General features: G+C 29.6%; 2 protein-coding genes across 13 annotated transcripts in view; both read right to left on the bottom strand.

Moving 5' to 3' along the window:
* The window catches only part of LOC129806049 (prolyl 4-hydroxylase subunit alpha-1-like), a 186,297-nt gene that overhangs the window by 4,400 nt on the left and 162,245 nt on the right, over positions 1-19,652 (bottom strand). The window lies entirely within an intron of this gene.
* Positions 1,139-19,652, bottom strand: part of LOC129806062 (tropomodulin) — an 85,933-nt gene continuing 67,419 nt past the window's right edge. For 3 of the 12 annotated variants that reach the window (XM_055854383.1, XM_055854409.1, XM_055854425.1), the window contains exons 6-10: positions 16,402-16,653; positions 16,150-16,297; positions 12,181-12,403; positions 7,614-7,676; positions 7,270-7,355 (exon numbers count right to left, since the gene is read on the bottom strand). In XM_055854383.1, the coding sequence (XP_055710358.1) occupies positions 7,649-7,676; positions 12,181-12,403; positions 16,150-16,297; positions 16,402-16,653 (651 nt within the window). In that variant the 3' untranslated portion in view covers positions 7,270-7,355; positions 7,614-7,648. Of the gene's footprint in view, positions 2,755-7,269; positions 7,356-7,613; positions 7,677-8,444; positions 8,586-11,078; positions 11,162-12,180; positions 12,404-12,562; positions 13,067-13,966; positions 15,739-16,149; positions 16,298-16,401; positions 16,654-19,652 lie in introns of those variants that run through there. The other 9 variants (XM_055854392.1, XM_055854472.1, XM_055854466.1 and 6 more) reach the window with 9 other exon arrangements.

Raw genomic sequence — 19,652 nt, 5'->3', positions numbered from 1 at the left:
TTGCAGAATTAGTAAAGTTCAGCCCTCGGTAATGGCCCAAATTCAATAATTGGTAGTAATAATTACTATAATAGTAATAAAATGAAGCAACAATATAAACTTCATTCAACTGACTGATTGAATATTGCTACGATTATTGCGTGTAATAGAATCATTTCAATTGTCGTAGTAATTTTTCAACCGATTATCGCTGCAAAAAGTTCAACTTTCCATTACTAGCGGTTGAATTCATTCTCTTCTTCTTTTATTTTGTGTAATTTCAGTGGAACTTTTGGGGGAAAATTTACTTACTAAAAGCAATTTATTTTGCTTTTCAACTACGAAAATTCAACTTGCTTACTTTTCAAATTTGCTTGCTACGATAATCGGTGCAAATTTACTGCAATTATCGATGCTCTCCTATTACACGCGATAATCGGTGTAATTATTTTTTACTGTGTACATCATAATAAAAACCAGTTTCTTTTAGAAACATGTGAAAAAAGTTGTATATCAATGTGGCCACGTAGCTTAAAGTAGCCTCACTTTCCCCTATGTACGAAACCTGAAACCGTTCCCCTACTGGGTTTGATTTTAATTTTGCAAGGCCTTTCGAATCAGCCGGGTTGGTACTAAATCGTCGCGTATTTTAGTACACCCACCAATTTGAACTGTAACGGTAATGAAAATGCATAGACTTTTTTTACTTACCAATGCAAATGAAAAATTGAAAATATATTAATATCATAAAATTCACTGAATCAAAAATGAAAACACAGAGAAACATTCAAGAGTAATTATTGAAGTTAATTTGTGAATTTTGGAAATTTGACAATGAGCTTCTAATGAAAGTGGATTATGTTCCATTTATTTTAATCCGATTGATAGTCACAGTTGAACTTGAATTTACATAATCTCACAAAATGTTACAGAAACTTAACGGAAAAGTTCTATTGTTGAAAAACTTCGAGAATTTTATCCCAAGCACAATAAATAAAACTTTTCCATTCTCAAAAGTTATAATGCAATGTAAATCATCCAGAGGATGGAGTATTAAATTTCAATTCGATTTATTAACCACTATCTCGCCAAACTCAATCATTTTGCAGATAGAAACTTTCTGATTCCCATTAAACAGACAAAATAAATAAAAAAAGTCTTCTCCTTCAAGTTTTCTTTCATTTTATTGATTTTTATGCACATAGAGTAGCTTTACACAATATACTTTATCCTTTTTTTTTGTCGAGAGTTAAATATATTTTATACATTCATGATGTAACTTTAAAGCTACATTGTAATAATGTCGAATTTATATTTCTTTTATCAACTACTGTCTTATTGAAAATAATAAAAAGTAATATTGTATTTTTCTACCAAAAGCACTTTGAAAATCGACTAACACTATCATGAGTGTGATAGATATTCAATCGAAAAGCCGTTACGAATTGTCCTTATAAAAATATCACGTGCAACAATTCACTTTTCAATGAAATCATTTGAAGAGTTATTTAAATGACAAAAATGTTTATTAATTCTGTATGATTTGTATATCGCTATTTAATTATTTCTGATGTTTCTTGTGATGCTAAAATAATTTTTTAATTGTTTTTCTTTCTTAATGTTTTGTTTTTAAGAAATATCTGTAAGTAGTTGAGTAGAATGCAAATGATTAATCGAAGGATTTTTTTTTTGACAATTTTATACATTAGGTGTTAGCTTTTTTTTAGAATAAATTCTTTCCCTTTTATTTAGTGTTTTTTTTAGTAAATTAAAAATTTTTCAAGGATATCACATTGCAAGATTTTATATATTATGCCTCATAGTATCTCTTTTATTAATGTTTTAAAAAAAAATCCGCCAAAGTAAAGTCCTCTAAGAAATTCCTTTAATTTTCCTCTTTTACTAGTAAAAATTGTTATTTGTACAGTCCTTCGTCATAATTGGAATTGAAGAACTTTCTTTCAATTTTGCGTGTTCTTGTCCTTCATTTGCAACTACTTTTGTAAAATTTATAAATTTATTTCAAGAAGTGATATCTCTCTTTAATGTTGAACAAATAAATCAAATTATCTATTTTACGATTGGTTAATTTACTTCTGAAAGTCTCATTTTTGTATGTTTATTTCTCTTTACAAATAATTTACTTAAAGAATATTACAATTAAACTTGTTTTTCATTAATGCTAAATACAACAGTAAATATAAATTATTGCCAAATCGTTGTCGAACACAGGTAAATTACTGCCGTAATTAATAAATTTCTCTTTCTCTGCAAATGATCTTTTTCAGATAAGACAAAGCATTTGAAAAATTCCAAGCTTAAACACTGGGCTTTTCTCTATTGGCATTCGTTGAAGTAGATGAGCAAAAAGAATATTAATGCTAAGAGTATACTTAATCCATTGATTTTGGCAGTAGCATTCTAAAAAAAAAACATTTCTCTTCCTCTTGGATCTTTTCTTATGAAATATACACGCATTAGTGAATGGCTCTTCAAAGTGACAAAATTGTGTCGTCTTAAGAAGCACAATTCATCGAAACGACATTAGATTTTCTCTTTCCTCCCTTTTTTTCGACAGGAACAGAATTATTTAAATAAAAAGAGAGAAAATATTTTGTTTTTTTTTTCTTTTTTTTTTGAAAAATCATGCTGATGTGCCAATAATAAAGATGTATTTTGTTGATAATAAAGTTGGTTTGTTGCGCAAAGATTCTCTCTACCACAGACCAACGGTATAATTCCTTGTCCAATGCCCCATGCGACGTTGACGACCAGCTACAAAAATAGATGAATTTTAATTAGACTCTTATTTATTGAAAGTGTATTTTCTTTTTTGTAAAAATTCTTCTTTTCCAACCCAAAGTGCTTCAATAAGATATTTTTAGGGGGAGTATATAACTCAAAGAATCTTTCAAGAAACATCAACAAAGAACTTAACAAAATTCTTTTACTAAATACCAATTAAAATTCAAAATTATTTAACGGTTTAATATCAATTCAAATCTTTAAACAGAAAGTCTCATATTGGCATAATTATTAACACTATGTTGAATATAAAAAAAGCATTGGAATAAAATTAAATGTTACAAATTCATTATTACCCTATAACGCAGAGGTGTGCAAGAAACCGTTGAAACCGAATTAACGTCAAATGAAACATGTACGTCAAATGTCAAAACGCTACTATAACAAACTTATTTTGACATTAATTCGGTTTCAACGGTTTCTTGCACACCTCTACTATAACGCATAACATCGTTAGATTTTCAATAGAAATATCGATCGATTTGTTGTTTGTCTTTAGCGACAGAAAAGGACAGAAAAGCAAATATTTTACTGTGTCGTACAGTTGATAACGACAAACGGAATTGTATTCGTTGATGTCACTCGATATTGTCGAGTAAAATATCTGAACGACAGTTTCACGAAATGTCGATCTATGAACTACAAACACAAACTCACTGAAACGTCAGGGTTTTTGAGCATTGAAAAGGTTGAGCCCTTATAACAAAATGTCGATCAATCTCTCATTTATCTTGAGGAGTGACATTAATTCAAACACTCTGCTAGGGTAAAGTGATACAAATTGGACATAGTGTTACAAGTTGGACATGGCTTTTTTTCTTGATAAATACAGTACAAAATTTGTTTTTAATCACAAGGAACCAAATTATAAAACTTAAGTGTTAAAAATATACAAATAAAAATGAAGTACTACATTTATAAAGAAAAAAAAACCCGTCCAAATTGTACCTTTGTCCAACTTGTACCACTCTACCCTATGTATCGTTTAATAAGAAACGACAAATAAAACTATTTTTTGCTTGATCTTGTGAATATACAACAAGAACAACAATATTCCGAAAATGTCGATCAATAAATCTAATTCTTAATTTTATCCTAAAATTGTAAAAAGTTTTCCGCAGAAAAGAGACAATCTGTACAGTTTGTCGATCAAAATTCTGTCAAACTATTGAACGATTTATCCTTTACCGATTTGTATATCGTATACACTCAGCTTTGAGTTATCCGGTATTTGGATATCTGGCTGATAGCTGCCAAACACTAACGGTTGATGAATTCAAAATTTGTCTTACTACACATCACGAAGAAAATTTTGTTGAACTTTGACAAGAAATAAATCCACAAAGAACAAAATAAATAAACTTTATAAAAAAGCTTTAAAAAAACCTGAATGATCGATCCTAAGGGCCTTGACAGACCTGAGGATTAGCCGAGAGACGGCTTAGCGTAATTATATTAGAAATAATGGTTAAACTACATTTCCATAATTTTCCACTAAGTCGTCTCTCGGCTTAAGTCGTAAGTGTGTCTAGGGCATAAATCTCACTGAAATTTCAGGCTTGACAGTTATCATCGAAGCGATTAAGCCCTATAAGGGCCTTGGCAGCCCTTAGCATTAGCCGAGACATGGCTTAGCGTATTTATATTCGAAATAATGGTTAAATTACTTTTCCATCATTTTCCATTAAGCTGGGTCTCGGCTTAAGTCGTCAGACTGTCATGGACCTGACGCATGTCTATAACAATTTTAACGAAATATCTTTTGATTGACCCTTAGTCAGCCACAAAAATTAAAATGTTCCTTTTTTATGTACACTGAGAGAAATCCGAAAAAGTTAAAATAACATTCCGGAAATGTTTATTTTATCCTGCAGTATTGATCCGAAATCGGTGTAAATTTTATGCTTTTTAGGTGTATTAGGGGTTAAAGTTACCCTTTTTCATGTTAATTTTATCCTTAAAGAAGGTGTAACATTAACATTAAAATTTTTTGATATATTTTTACGCCTAAAAAGTGTTAAAGACATGAGGAAAAAAAAGTTAATAGGATCCCCATTTTTTTCTCAGTGTAGCTCGCCAATAATCAAAGCATATAACTAATTTTATAACGATATAACGATCCAAATTAGTTTGTAGAAGACAGCGTGTAAATTTCGAATTAAATGTCTCGAAAAGTCTATGCAACTTTTTCGCAATTAAATAGGGGAAAGCACTCTACCTTCGGACGACTTAAGCTTCAGATAACTTACTTTTTTGTATCTTCTTAATGGATTTTAAATTAATTTAAAATATATTGAAAAAATGAATTGTTCGAAGCTTGAGTTGTTCGAAGGTAGCGCGCTTTCCCCTAATAATTTCTATTTCTATAATATTTGGCTATAGAGGCAGCTAATATCAATTTGTGAAACCCTAAAGCTTACCGAAATGTCAAACAACGTGCTGAAGGAAATTCATTCAATTATGCTTTAAAAAAAATATATATTACAAAATATTTACTTTTATTTTAATCAATGTTTAAAATTTATTATCGATTTTCCATGAAGAAAATTATAATTGATTATAATTTGTTAACGAAAAAAATAGGAACAAACTCAAACTATATGATCTAAAGTAGACTTGAGTTGCTGGAATTGTGCCCTTGTAATATTTTAATGATTGCAAATAAAAATCGTTAACTCTGTTTTCAGAATAGACTCGTCTCTGTTCCGTTGATAAATGCCATAACTTTAAATTTCAAAGAGACTTTACGGATTTACTTTTTTTTATTTAATTTTTATTATATCAGTTAGGTAGTATATAGCTCTGAGTATAAAGCTTAGAATGGCGAGAATTCATATATTATTGTCACTCAATTTATTGCAAAAACTCGATTTTGATCCTATGTAGGGGCAAGAAATAAATAAGTTTCACTTTAAAACTTCGGATTCTTGCATTTTCTGGCGCACTAAGGCAGAGTTACAGTAAGGGCAGAATCACATTGACAATAAAATGCTCGCCGTACACTGAGAGAAATCCGAAAAAGTTAAAATAACATTCCGGAAATGTCAATTTTACCCTGCAATATTGATCCAAAATCGGTGTAAATATTACCCTTTTTAGGTGTATTAGGGGTTAAAATTACCCTTTTACATGTTAATTTTACCCTTAAAAAGGTGTAAAATTAACATTAAAAAATGTTGATATATTTTTACACCTAAAAAGTGTTAAAGTTATGAAGAAAAAATGTTAATCGCACCCTCTTTTTTTCTCAGTGTAGCCTCACCGTATTTCGTTAATTTACGCATTTTCATTGCAATTCTTACGCAAATATTCCATTACCGTATTACCTTATCTCATACTCGGTGGCATTACGTGAAAATTATATAAGAAAACTGAAGAAATAAAACGAAAATTCGATAAACGGTGAGCAAAAAAAACTGTAAGAGAAATTAATCGTACGTTTTATTTCTTCAATTTTCTTATATTATTATTATCACCTAGTGCCACCGAGTATGAAATAAGGTAATACGGTAATCGAGAATTTACGTAAGAATTACAATATAAACGCGTAAATTAACGAAATACGGAGAGCATTTTACGGTCAATGTGATTCTGCCCTAATTATACAAATTTCTGCTTACTTAGCTTCCTATTCTCGACAACTGTTAATATAGAAAGGGCAATTAAATCCTGATTTATGTAGTGAAAAAAGGGTCCTGGTCAAGATTCCGAAGCCGAAATTCCGAAAGCCAAAATCCCGAAAGGAAAAAAATCACGAATTCTTAAAAATTTCATAGCTATTCCGACGATTGCATCTGCGCTTACTGGAGGCCAAGGGAAATATTCTGCGTCTTGGGAAATTATTCTACACATTGATTTTGACGTTCTGGATTTTGATTTTCGGGATTTTGGTCCTTTCGAGATTTTGACGCTCGGGATTTTGGCTTTCGGGATTTTGGAAGAACATTTTCATTTTCAATTTCAGGAGTTGGGGTTGCCACATGGATTTTTCTTACCAATACACTGCACCTCGTAACATTCCAATTCATAGCTCTACTGCGTTCCTCATTTGCGCTTTTATACTAATATGAGACAATACATTCCGCATTAAATTTTTCACATTATATTGTTCTTTGAGTTATGCACCCCTTAAAGATATTTGAGATTGGCTTCCACTCCCATCAAATAATAGCTATATTATTTATCAACGATTACAGAAAAAAAGATCATGAAGAAAATTGAAGCTATAAAGCAAAATGATAACAAAATGGTCAAAAGTCCGTCACCTCTTTCTATCAATTGTGACAATGTCTATCGCTCCTAATAAAAGCGATTGGATGTGTGCAATTAAGTAACCCCTGACCTTATAAAATGATAAAAAATACATTAAGAAAATTATACAAAAAAATTAGAAATTAAGAATGATATAAATTGTATATCACCTACAATAAATTAAGAAAAAAAATAAATAAAAGAAACCCCTTTTGAACCTACAAAATGATACCTTTTTCCAATTCTTTGTGAATTAAATTGTTGGATAGCAAGCAAAAGCGATATTACGTGATAGCGCATAGATGTATGAGATCAAGCTACTGCAAGAAATAAAAAGATAATCAAATTATAATAAAATTATGAACATGCTTGAAAGAAATATTTCATCCATTGAAATTTCAAATGAAGATGAAGTAATAGGAATGCATGGTGCAGAAAAAAATATTGCGCCAAATGGTGTGCTTTTTGGTAGCAATTTATTTATTTATTTTTTTAAATTTTAAAAGTGATAGTAAAAGCACATGACTTTAGATCAAATGGTAATATTATAAAATCATTAATTAAAGGATAGTACGTACTGTTTCATGTCTTAGAATTTTAGATGTCACTTTATTTACGCTGGTTCAGACGGGATTGGCGTACTGCAAAACAGTATAAAGTCAATTATATAAAAAAAGGAGCTTTCTGGTTAATTATTGTCCATTAACAACAAAATGCAAAGTGATTTTATTTCTTCTAATTTTCAGTACGCACTTTAAACAAAAAAGAAAATTCAATGTAAATTGTTAGGAATAGAAATTAAAATTCCTCAAAAATGTCACGTCACTCTATGGTACATTCTCATTATAAATTAATTTTCAAAAGAATGAGAAATATTTTTTTCAGATCATTCAACTGACAGTGACAAGTTGAGAAAATTTTAATTGAATCGCAAAAATCACATGCAGACACAAAATTTTTTTTTCGTGTGGAAAAGTAACTATTTCTCAGGAGGAGTAAAAACCAAGCCAAATTTAAATATCACACTTGGGGAAATTAAGAATCTGTCAATTATGCGATACGGATGGTTAGTTGAAGGTCATATGACATTCTTGGTTATTTGCCTATTGAACATCTTTCAGAAATAGATTAAAATATTATTCATATATTGTCGCCTTTTTTTTTTGAAGTCACACACAAAATTAGTAATATTTCTCGTGCTGAAAATACAAACAATGGGTTATTTTAGGTCTCTCATTTCGCATATGTTAGCGGCTGAATAAAAGAAAAAAAGATTGCTATATCCTGTTCCTACAGCTGAAAAAGAGATTAATAGTCAACTTTCAACAGCTAGCGATTTTTAGAAAATTCAAAAATAATAAAATTTGAAAAAAAGCATTATTCTTCCTGCCATCTAAACTACTGGGAACTTTTCTTTTAACAACTGCTTGTTTTTTTTTATTAAATTTATTTTTAACTTTACACATCAATAAATGGAATTTATTACGAACTTTTATATTTTTTGCATTTTCCCTCTCTAAATTGAATTCGCTTTTACATATTAGAAGAGCCTAGAAAAATATTGAAAAATACATTCTAATAAAGATCAATTTATAATGAATTATAAGAATGTGATATTCTTGTTCATGTTATGGAATATGGTTCTTCAATGCTTTTCAAACCCAATAAAATTTTAATCAATGAAGAAAGTGTCTTGTTGACTGATTTTTCTATTGTTTACTATTTACACAGTATATATATAGTTTGTTTGATTGAATTTATCGCTGAAGAATTATTTGAGCAAGCTGTTGATTTTGCAATCATGCTGATATAAGGCACTCTTCTAATAAAGCGATACGATACTATTTTTAAATTAAAACAAAATAATAATGTTTGATCTCTTTTTTTTTTAAATTTATGTAATTGATAAGATAAAGAAATTATTCAAACTGCAAAAGAATTAAAAACAAAGGGAATTTATTTGTTTTTTTTATTATTACAATATTAATCTGCGATCTTTAAGAAAAAAATTTCAAAATGAAAAATTTGAAAAATGAATGTGATTGAACCTTTTGGATCATTTGTTCTTGCCATATAATAATATTAATAATATATTTATTCATAAAAATTGGGTCATCCCTTTCACAATTGTGAAAGAAAAAAAGAGAAAAATGAAAATAAAAAAAACAAGTTAACAAATTCAGGAGTTTAAATTTAAGCACGAACAATAAGAAAAAAAGTAAAGAAAAATCAGGCTTCGTTTATATTGTATCAAGAAAAAAATGTTTTGATCAAAATCAAAAATAATTATGACCAGAATAAATTTATCAATTAAAAAATATTAATTTGTTTGTTATAAAAATGTCTTCGTCAAGATCAACAATTTAAAAATTAAACTTTATCCAAATGTCTCTAAATATTTAATCCAATAAAATATTTCAATCCCATCACCGTTCTCCGATTGGCCGGGCTTTTGGCTGGTATAACAGTCTAAAGCAGTCTACACACTAGGAACAATATTAAAAAACAAAGCTTTTCAAATAAAATTTCCCCTACCATTGTAGACAAAAACACCAATTAAAAAAAAACAATTTTTCACGAAAATTGCTTCTAGTGATCTAATGTGTAGACACAGACACCATAAAGCTCTAGCCAATTAGAAAACGTAATTGAACTAAAATATTTTGCAACTTCAAATATTTAGTTTCATGTGAATAGTCCTTTACTGATTTCTACTTTTACTGACCAAAAAGGCATGTTGTTGATCAAAAGTATTTTTAAGTAGAATAAACTTATGTTTACTGATCCTTTATAGCAACAAAATGTGTCTTTAAGCATTATCCTCAAATAATTAAATTGTAGTGCCGATAAAATATTTTAGTCCACAGTATTCTCTTATTGGCTACAGGCTACATCTTGAAAGCATTGAGAGCATTCCAAGCTTTGATCAATCATAAAATGCAATGGAATAGAATATTTAACCCTTTACGAATGAGTGGAACACTGGTGTCCTAAAACCAAAAATAGATTTTTTAACTGTAGAAAATTTTTGTGTTTAGAAAAAAATGCTTTTATTTTTAGGACACCCATTTCCAATTCGGCTTTTAAAAAATAATGGCACATAGTCAAATATCAATCTCGCATTAGAATATTAGAGTTCTTCAAAGTTCTCTTAAAGGTTAAAGCCTGAATGGTCTGAATGCTATTGATATCTTCGAATACTGTATCTGACGCAGTTGTATAAACCCGATATAAACACCGGAAGAAACTGAAGAGCTATTGATATCTAATCATAAAAAAGATAAAGCTAAAATATTTAAAAGAAAAATATTCAAAAATAAATAAATGCCATAAAATATTTAATTTCATTTAGGCTCTGTGATTGGTTAAAATTTTAAGGTTTTCTGAATCAATCAAAGAAGCGATAGGAAGGTTCATGTTATAGGACTAAAAATTTAATTACATGTATACAAGGCTTTAGAAAGAGATACTTTGCTTATCGCATAGAATCTTTTAACTGAAACATATTTTTATACGGCAAAATTTCGCATTCCATTACAAAGAAATTGATAAATCGCAAAATTTCTTCTGAGCAGTATTAAACAGCTCTTTGAATTTCATAAACTGACCAAATCACAATTTAATTCTTCAAAAAAATCAGTGAATTTTTTATACCGAATAACAAAAAATAATATTTACTCGTGATGTATACAAAATCTCATCGAATCGCTTCATTAAAATTATGCTAAATAATTTGTATTAAAATGGAAGATGAAGAAATTATGATTATTAAATAAATTTTAGTATTACTTTTAAGCATTATTATCAAAGTGTTTTTTGCTCTAAAGAGAGAAGCTTGTGACTACACATTGTAATTTTTACATAATTTTAGAGAGTAAAGAAAATCCACAAAGCTGACACACGCTTTTTTAAACAATTTCAGCTACATTTTTTTTAATTTGTACACTTGACGCGTTTTAATTATTACTCAGCAAAAACTTCAAAAAAAATTTAAGTTTTTTTTCTTTTTTTGAAAATCCAATTCTTCAGATGGCAATTTGTACCTTCTCTCACTGTATCATAGTTCCCTTCCTATGAAGATTATTAAAAAATCTGAACTGAAGGCGTAAGTTAAGATCTTTTCGTACTGCAACAAAAAGAAAATAGTCACACAATCTTTTTTTTTCATATCACAAAAATATGCATGATTAACAAAAAAAGAAAATTGGATAAAAATTGGTATTTTTCGCGACATCATTCATATCCTGTATTGTTCCTCAAATTGTCTCCCACTGAGGTTTATTTTTTTTTATATTTTAGCTTCAAATCATAGTTAATAAACATTCCTATAACGAAGAATTAATTCACAGAATTCTCCAGCTTTTTTTGGGGTGGGGGAATTCACATAAAACCTTTTTTTTGTGCATTATTGTGAGAAAAATTTGCCGGTGAAAATGCTGCAAACAAGGAAGAGGATTGTGGAGGAAAATCTCTTGAAAAATTCTTTCTTTTTATGCAAAATCCTCTCTGGGTTAAAGGACAAAACGGAGGTAGTCAACATGTTGATCTATTAGTCAAAAAAAATTATTCAATTCAGCACAAGTTCGAAGGCACAGAGTTTTAGATATAAATGTGATGTAATCAAAATCGTTCAATTGTAATTCACATCTTTTTGCAGGTCATTCCAGGTACATTTCTTAATACAAAATATAATGCTCTCTGAAGGGTGATGGATGCAGGAAGGATTTCTGAGTTTTTTTCTGAATAGTATTCTGCATTCATGTCAGATTTTGTATTTTAATTGATTGAGAGTTTGTGTTTCGACTTTGCTAAACTGTGTTAACTTGAAATTTTCGATACAACATTTTTTTTGGCCTAAATCAGTCTGACCCCAGAGGGCGCAACACTCTAATGATAGAATTTCAAATTCAAATTCAAATTTCACGTTAACACAGCTTGCAAAAAAATTGGGTTTGATCACATTTTATTGTGAAAGTGGGTCTTTTTTTTCTTCTTTTAAAAATTTTCTGACCAATCAACAAATATTATCAAGAAAGGATATTCCTCAAAGTGAATCAAAGATGGATATTGAGTAACAAAAAATTCATTTGGTTGCATAATAACGAATAAAGAAAACTTGACCATGATTGGGCAAAAAAGACTCACGAGTGAATAATGTTGGAGTACTCAAGTTGTTGTGCCTTAACGAATTTATCAATATCACCTCGTTTATCACTATCGTCGTCATCGCCATCGTCCTGTGTCCCTCTGATAACAACATTATCCGGATCGAATTCAACATCCTGCGCCTGAATGACATTGGGAGCACCCCCATTCCCACCAGTCAAACTCAATCTTGGCAGGTGTGATTGCATTTTTGCAATACGACCTAAACACGTGTTACAAAACGGGATTTTTTTTTGCGTTTGCAGGGAATCGGGGCCGACGACACAAGGAACAATTCGAGGAGGATTAGAAATTGTGAGAAAAGAACAATTTAGCATAATAAAAACATTGATAAACGTGATTTGAAAACACAAGTGAATTATTTATGTTTGTTTTTTTTTTATTAAATCCAAAAAAAATTATGAACATCGAAACGATTTTGAAATGTGTTGTAATTTGGATGTGATTGATGCTGTCAAAGTGAAAAGAAAATCAAACATTTGGAATTGCAGCGCTCTCGGGAAAAGGGTAATGTGTCTCAAACACATAATTGAAATATATAGATTTTTGTAAATTTTGTCACTTAAAACAATGGTCATACCATAACAAAAAATTTGAAAATGTCTTACAAAATTTTTAAAATTTTGTTTATAGTATTAGGAATATTTTGACAGTGTTTAAAATTACATGGGACTTTATTAATTTATATAAGAAATTAGTCGAAAATTTGAGGTTATGATCAACATAACCTTTAAAAACTTTTGGAACGATTGGAAAGAACTTCAAATTTTCCGAAAATAAACAATTATTTTTACAATTTTTCAATTCAACAGGCAGATAGAGTCATTATGGAATATAATTACTTAATTAATTCTAAAAGATATACCTGATTATAGGTATATTTTATCGATCAATAATTTTCTTTTATTTTATACTACACAACAGAGAAAACAATGATTTTAGGAATTTGTTCGACAGGTTTTTTACATGGGACTTTATTAATTTATATAAGAAATTAGTCGAAAATTTGAGGTTATGATCAACACAACCTTTAAAAACTTTTGGTACGATTGGAAAGAACTTCAAATTTTCCGAAAATAAACAATTATTTTTACAATTTTTCAATTCAACAGGCAGATAGAGTCATTATGGAATATAATTACTTAATTAATTCTAAAAGATATACCTGATTATAGGTATATTTTATCGATCAATAATTTTCTTTTATTTTATACTACACAACAGAGAAAACAATGATTTTAGGAATTTGTTCGACAGGTTTTTTACATGGGACTTTATTAATTTATATAAGAAATTAGTCGAAAATTTGAGGTTATGATCAACACAACCTTTAAAAACTTTTGGTACGATTGGAAAGAACTTCAAATTTTCCGAAAATAAACAATTATTTTTACAATTTTTCAATTCAACAGGCAGATAGAGTCATTATGGAATATAATTACTTAATTAATTCTAAAAGATATACCTGATTATAGGTATATTTTATCGATCAATAATTTTCTTTTATTTTATACTACACAACAGAGAAAACAATGATTTTAGGAATTTGTTCGACAGGTTTTTTACATGGGACTTTATTAATTTATATAAGAAATTAGTCGAAAATTTGAGGTTATGATCAACACAACCTTTAAAAACTTTTGGTACGATTGGAAAGAACTTCAAATTTTCCGAAAATAAACAATTATTTTTACAATTTTTCAATTCAACAGGCAGATAGAGTCATTATGGAATATAATTACTTAATTAATTCTAAAAGATATACCTGATTATAGGTATATTTTATCGATCAATAATTTTCTTTTATTTTATACTACACAACAGAGAAAACAATGATTTTAGGAATTTGTTCGACAGGTTTTTTGTCATGCATTAAAGGCCGGAATTTTAAGAAATATGTTTTTAAAATTGTCAAAAAAATTTTATTCTGTCCCAATTAAAAACGAATTCCTACAAAAATATTTTGATTTCACTTCGTTCACTGATTGGTTGATGCTTAGAACCATTCAAAACTCTAGCCAATCAAGGAGCGGGATTGAAAACAAATATTTTATGGGAAATAAATTTTTAACTGCAAAAAGATAATCTTTAAAAGACATATAGTAACTTTCCAATTTTTTGCTATCCAATAAATGATTGAGGTTACGTGCAACATAACCTCACAATTCAAGGTAAAATTGAAAATCAATAAAATAAAAAATAGCCATGTAGCAAAAAAAGATGGAGATTAGCTAATTTGCCCATCTGACCAAAATTTACAATTTTTAGGCTTCTTAAATTGTTCTTTATTTCAGAGAAAATTTGAAAGAAAGTAAATAAAATTTCACAGTTGAAATAGGATCAAAATGTGATTTCTTTTGCAAGACCTTTCTCCGTTTTCATTGAAGAAATAACAAGACCTTTTCAAAAATTTGATGTGAAAAAATTCAAATTATGTGAATGAGACTTTAAGATGGGCCATTTAAAAATACTTTCCCTCTCTCAACAGAGTGAGAAAAAGAAGTTGAGGAAATGAAGAAAAACACACAAGGGACACGCCAAAATTTGCAAAAGGGGAGACAAGTGTGGCATATCATTAAATTAATTGACTTAAGAAATTTCCCACAAAAAAAAAACTTAACTTTTGGCACTGAAAATCTATTTAGCTATGTGCCCAACAAAATAGTAACAACAAGAAAGAAAAAAAAGAAAAGATAGAAATCATTCCGTCGCAACATTTTAAATATAAAAGACTCATGGTAGAGATTTAAATTGTGTGAATAATTTGTAAATTTGCCATTCAAAAAATATACTCTACATATAGGAGATAATTTCATAAAATGATTGTTCCCAATTTCACACATTTATAATTGGGCTGCAGAGATGGTGAGGCTTTTCTCACAACGAAAACCATGTTTTTTTTCTTTGGCTAGTGCAAAAATACCGGAAACGGAACTGAACAATCAAGATTAAAGTCACTTTGTGGAGTACGTCCAAGAACATTATTAGAGAGGGATTTTTATTTATCATGGGAAGACAAAACATTGAATGTGAGAACAAGGCATGTCTCAAGAAAAAAATTGTAACGTTTAACATGAAGAAACAACATTGAAGAATAATAAAATTAAACTAAAACTCCCAAAAAATTACAAAAATAATCCAACATGAAGAGATTGGGTTAGTGGAGATGAATGCTTATTTTTTTTTTGAGATTTGGTTGATATTATGTCGGTCGATACGCCAGGGAATTATCCACATTTGGGGTCGGTTTTACCTTTAGAATCCACAACCGTATGGGTCACAATTTAATTGGCTTTTTCTCTATACTCTGTTTCTCTATATGATTGACCCATATTTTGCAAAAAAAAATCTCAGTTTTTTTTTTGCAAAAGCATTTTGTGTGAGAAGTTGCAATTTGACATGGAGATTACAAATATTTCGATGATATTGATGACTTGGTTTGGTGGATGAACCTGACTTATGGAGTCGTTAATGACGGTGATGGTGATTTCTTATGATTATTGGTATCCACGATTTCATTAGCTGGTACCCCATCACCTAAATATGCAATTTACAGTGTCAATAGAAGAAGCTACAAAAGAAATTTTCATAATATTGTCTAGTATTCTAAAACTAGACCACACAGCGAAACAGAGTGGAATCGTTGGAATTTAACGAAGACTTTATCCAGAACATTAAAAAAAAAATCAAAACCTTTCGGTGACTCATTGAAATTGAAATACACAATTTTTCTCTAAACCTTCATGAACAGAAATCCATGAAATATATCAAACCTTACGATAAGGCAAAATGAATTTTGGAAAAAAGAGAAACAGAAAAAAAATATCTAAAAATAGAAATACTGAATTTGTATCAATTGAAAAATTACCACTAAACTACCACCAAAGTGTCATGATGTAAAAAAAATACCAATATAAAATTAATGATAATCAATCACAATCAACTTACTCCTATCAATGTTTCGCTGAAGGTGCGCCGCAATTCTGTGCCGGGCATCATTGTATTCCAAATGGAGGCCTAGTCGCAATAGTGATGAATTCTTTTCCACCAACTCAGTTATTTCCATTTCAATTTTATTCCCAAGCACTTGTGATCTCTATCAAATGGCACAAGATAAAGAAGATTATGATAGGAAATGCCCCGAAAAAAAAGCTGCATTCAATTGATAAAGAAAAAAAGAGAGATAGAGAAGAAGCTTACCTGATTGGAAGCTCTAAACTCCTCAATACTCTTTGCATTTAGCAGTGATTTAACTAATTTAACAATAACGAGAGGGTTTATGAAGTTTGTTTCGACATTGAGAACACGAAGTGTTTTATTCTTTTCAATGGCCTCAGCCAGTAGAAGAGCAGTCTTGTCTGTTAATCCGACATTTGTTAGTGAGAGAACTTCCAAGTGCTCATTCTGTGTCAGAGCACTGAACAATTGTTCAAATTTATCATCAGATATAGTCTGAAATAAAAAGAAAATGCAGAGAAAAGTCAGTTGAATATAAAGCTTAGTCAACACAGAAAAGAGCTAGATGGTATATTTTCTATGAAAAATTGTGACTTCATTCTATCAGTCACTTCTTTAAATTTTTGGTTGAAAGCAAAAATTAAAAAAAAAATCTATTCATTTATAGAAATAAAATTTTGGTATTCTAAATTAAAAGTTAATGACGTTTTGTTTATAAGGTCATATATTACAAGCTAAAGTTTTTTTTTTATCTCTTTAAAAAATTTAAGATTACTTATGTAAACTACCGGACATATTCTTAGGGCCTTGACAGACCTGAGGATTAGCCGAGAGAGGGCTTAGCGTAATTGTATTCGAAATAATGGTTAGACTTCATTTCCATCATTTTCCACTATGTCGTCTCTCGGCTTAAGTCGTAAGTGTGTCTAGGGCATTAGGTTCGAAAGATTGAGATAGAACTCAAGTCCATACGTCATTCTTCTCTAACGTTCTAGACCGGACTGAGTTTCTCGGCTCTCTAACTTATACGTACAATGACAAAGATCCAGAAAGCAATTATACCGCAGCGGCTTAGAAGAGTCCTAGGAACGGATTTGAATAGTAACGTTCGTAATGCCGGGATTTTTGCAAACGCATATAATTAATTGGAAATAGGTCTACACTTAGGTCAAACAAATTTGCTATTGGCATTTTGGCTTTAATCCATAAGGGCCCCTTAAGTTTTAAATTCCAAAAAACGATATTTATTTTAGTTTAATTGATAGCACTCCTTAGTCTTTAAATATGTACATTTCAAATTTCAAAGTAATAACGTTCAATTCTGAGATAAATCTTTAACCCTTTAACGACGAAATAGTTTTCGCGGACCGAAAATCAGAAATAAAAATTAAACCGATAAACAAAACTTGTGAAACGTCTTACATCTAATCTTCGAAAAGCCAACAGAGTCTGATTCTGTGTATTTCTTGCCTCTACGAACGATAGGGACAAAAATAGCCAAATAAATTAAGTAATTTCTCTGACGATACACACAGAAAAATTTTGACTCTAAATTTAAGAATATAAAGATCCTGGGAACTTAAATTGGACGTGAATCCCCGAGGCATTTAAGTTTAGAAGCTCTGAGCGAAAGAAATGGGCTAGGATCCCTAGCTCTTTCAAGCTAAGAGATCGGGAACTTAAGTTCAACATTAGCTGGAAAATGAAAAATGTCTACAGATTTGCAAATTGCAACTAAAACTAAATGATCAAGGATTTAGAATTAGGGCATTGGTATTCATTGGATGGGATTTGAAATTAAATTCCTGGGTGTTTCTGTTTAAGAATTTTCCATTTTTCTGTGTGTACCAATGAATGATAATTTTCAATCTAATGAAAAATATAATGTTTGAGTATTGTAGTTTCTTGTTCTAAAACGATTTTGCTTTAAAAAAAAATTGGAAGTATAAAATATAATTAAAATCAATTTTCAATATGAGAATTTAAAAATTCGTCATTTTTGAGCTTAAAAATTTACTATATAAGCAAATAGCTGTAGACTTGCAAGAAATATCCTAGATTCCTCTAACCTTCTATTTTGCAATTACGTACAAACATAAGAAAAAATAACTTTAGGTAGTCAGGAAAAATTATTTTCTTTATGGGACTCCGGTATTCCAATCGTCCTTAAAGGGTTAAGCATTAAGTCTTTTAATTGGTTTTTAAAAGCCGATTCATTTGCTCTGATAAAGTCTTTAATCTGTTTGGCTAAAACGGCGAGGCAGAAATGGAAATATTAAATTTTCTTAAGTTTTTTTTATGTTAAAATAGTTGGGCTATTTAGAACTGTGGGACTACATTGATATACGATTTTTTCGCATATTTCTAAAGGAATCTTTGCCTTCCAATTATTTTATTTACATAGTTTCACAATTATTTTGTAGAGCTAAATTACACTACGTTACAGCCTACTTCCCTTAAGAAATATGCGATAAAATTGTATAATTACGTAGCCCCACAGTTCAAAGTAGCCTCACCTTCCCCTACGTAAATTCGTAATATGTAGGGGAAAGTGCCCATGCTTTGCACACTTTACATTGATTAAATTTTTGAATAAATGTGACTCTACAATATATTTTAAAAATAGGACACTTTCATCTAGTTTTTGTAATATGGTTACGATGAGTCACATTTATAGAAAAACATCGGAAAAATTTAGTTATTACGAAGCTTGGGATCATATAAAGCATGGGTACTTTCCCCTAAAGCATAATTATGCTTCAACTTAGAAAAAGAAATTTTTCATTCTAACCGTAAATGTTTAAGTTAAAACCAAGCTTTCTTTATTGCAGAATTGAAGGAAATTTTAATTAAATTCTATAGAGCTTAAAGCTTTGCAATTCTGGAGCGCTTAGAGTAATATTCTTTGAATGAGTTCACTTAAATAACGTGTCTAATTTAATCCCAGTTCCGGATATTTTTGTTTTTTTTTATGTTAAACAATCAAGCAGGAAAAGTTCGAAACTCTGCAGGGCTTATAGTTTTTCTTTCAAGGCTAAAATGTCTCGTTAAAAATATATAGAGATTTATCACATTCGTAATCTTAATCTCTTGTAGATATATGTGAAGTCAAAAGAGATTTTTATTTTGAAATCGTAAAAAATACATTGTTTCTATTAAGATCACTAAATCTGCCAGATAAAGTTAATTATAAATACAAAGTTATTTATAGCTAAATTGTTGCTCTTATTGTTCTATAAAATTTGGTAAAGCAATCAATTAAAATCGGTTTTATAATGAGTCGCGATTTTAATATTACGCCTTGTGAGAATAAGGGTCGCATATTAACTTTTTTTCGATAGTATCGACTGTCGATTCTCCTCAAAAATTTATACGATGATGTCTGCATTTTTGTAGATAATACAAGTATTTATAAACAGTCACATACTTTTAAGACTGGTAAAAATAATGTGTAAAAAGCCGTCATTCACTCAATTTAGCGAATCTAACAATTG

The sequence above is a fragment of the Phlebotomus papatasi genome, chromosome 1 (genome assembly GCF_024763615.1).
Source record: "Phlebotomus papatasi isolate M1 chromosome 1, Ppap_2.1, whole genome shotgun sequence".
NCBI classification, from domain to species: Eukaryota; Metazoa; Arthropoda; class Insecta; order Diptera; family Psychodidae; genus Phlebotomus; species Phlebotomus papatasi.
Note: the sequence above shows the minus strand (reverse complement) of the source record. Positions and strands in the feature narration are given on the sequence as shown.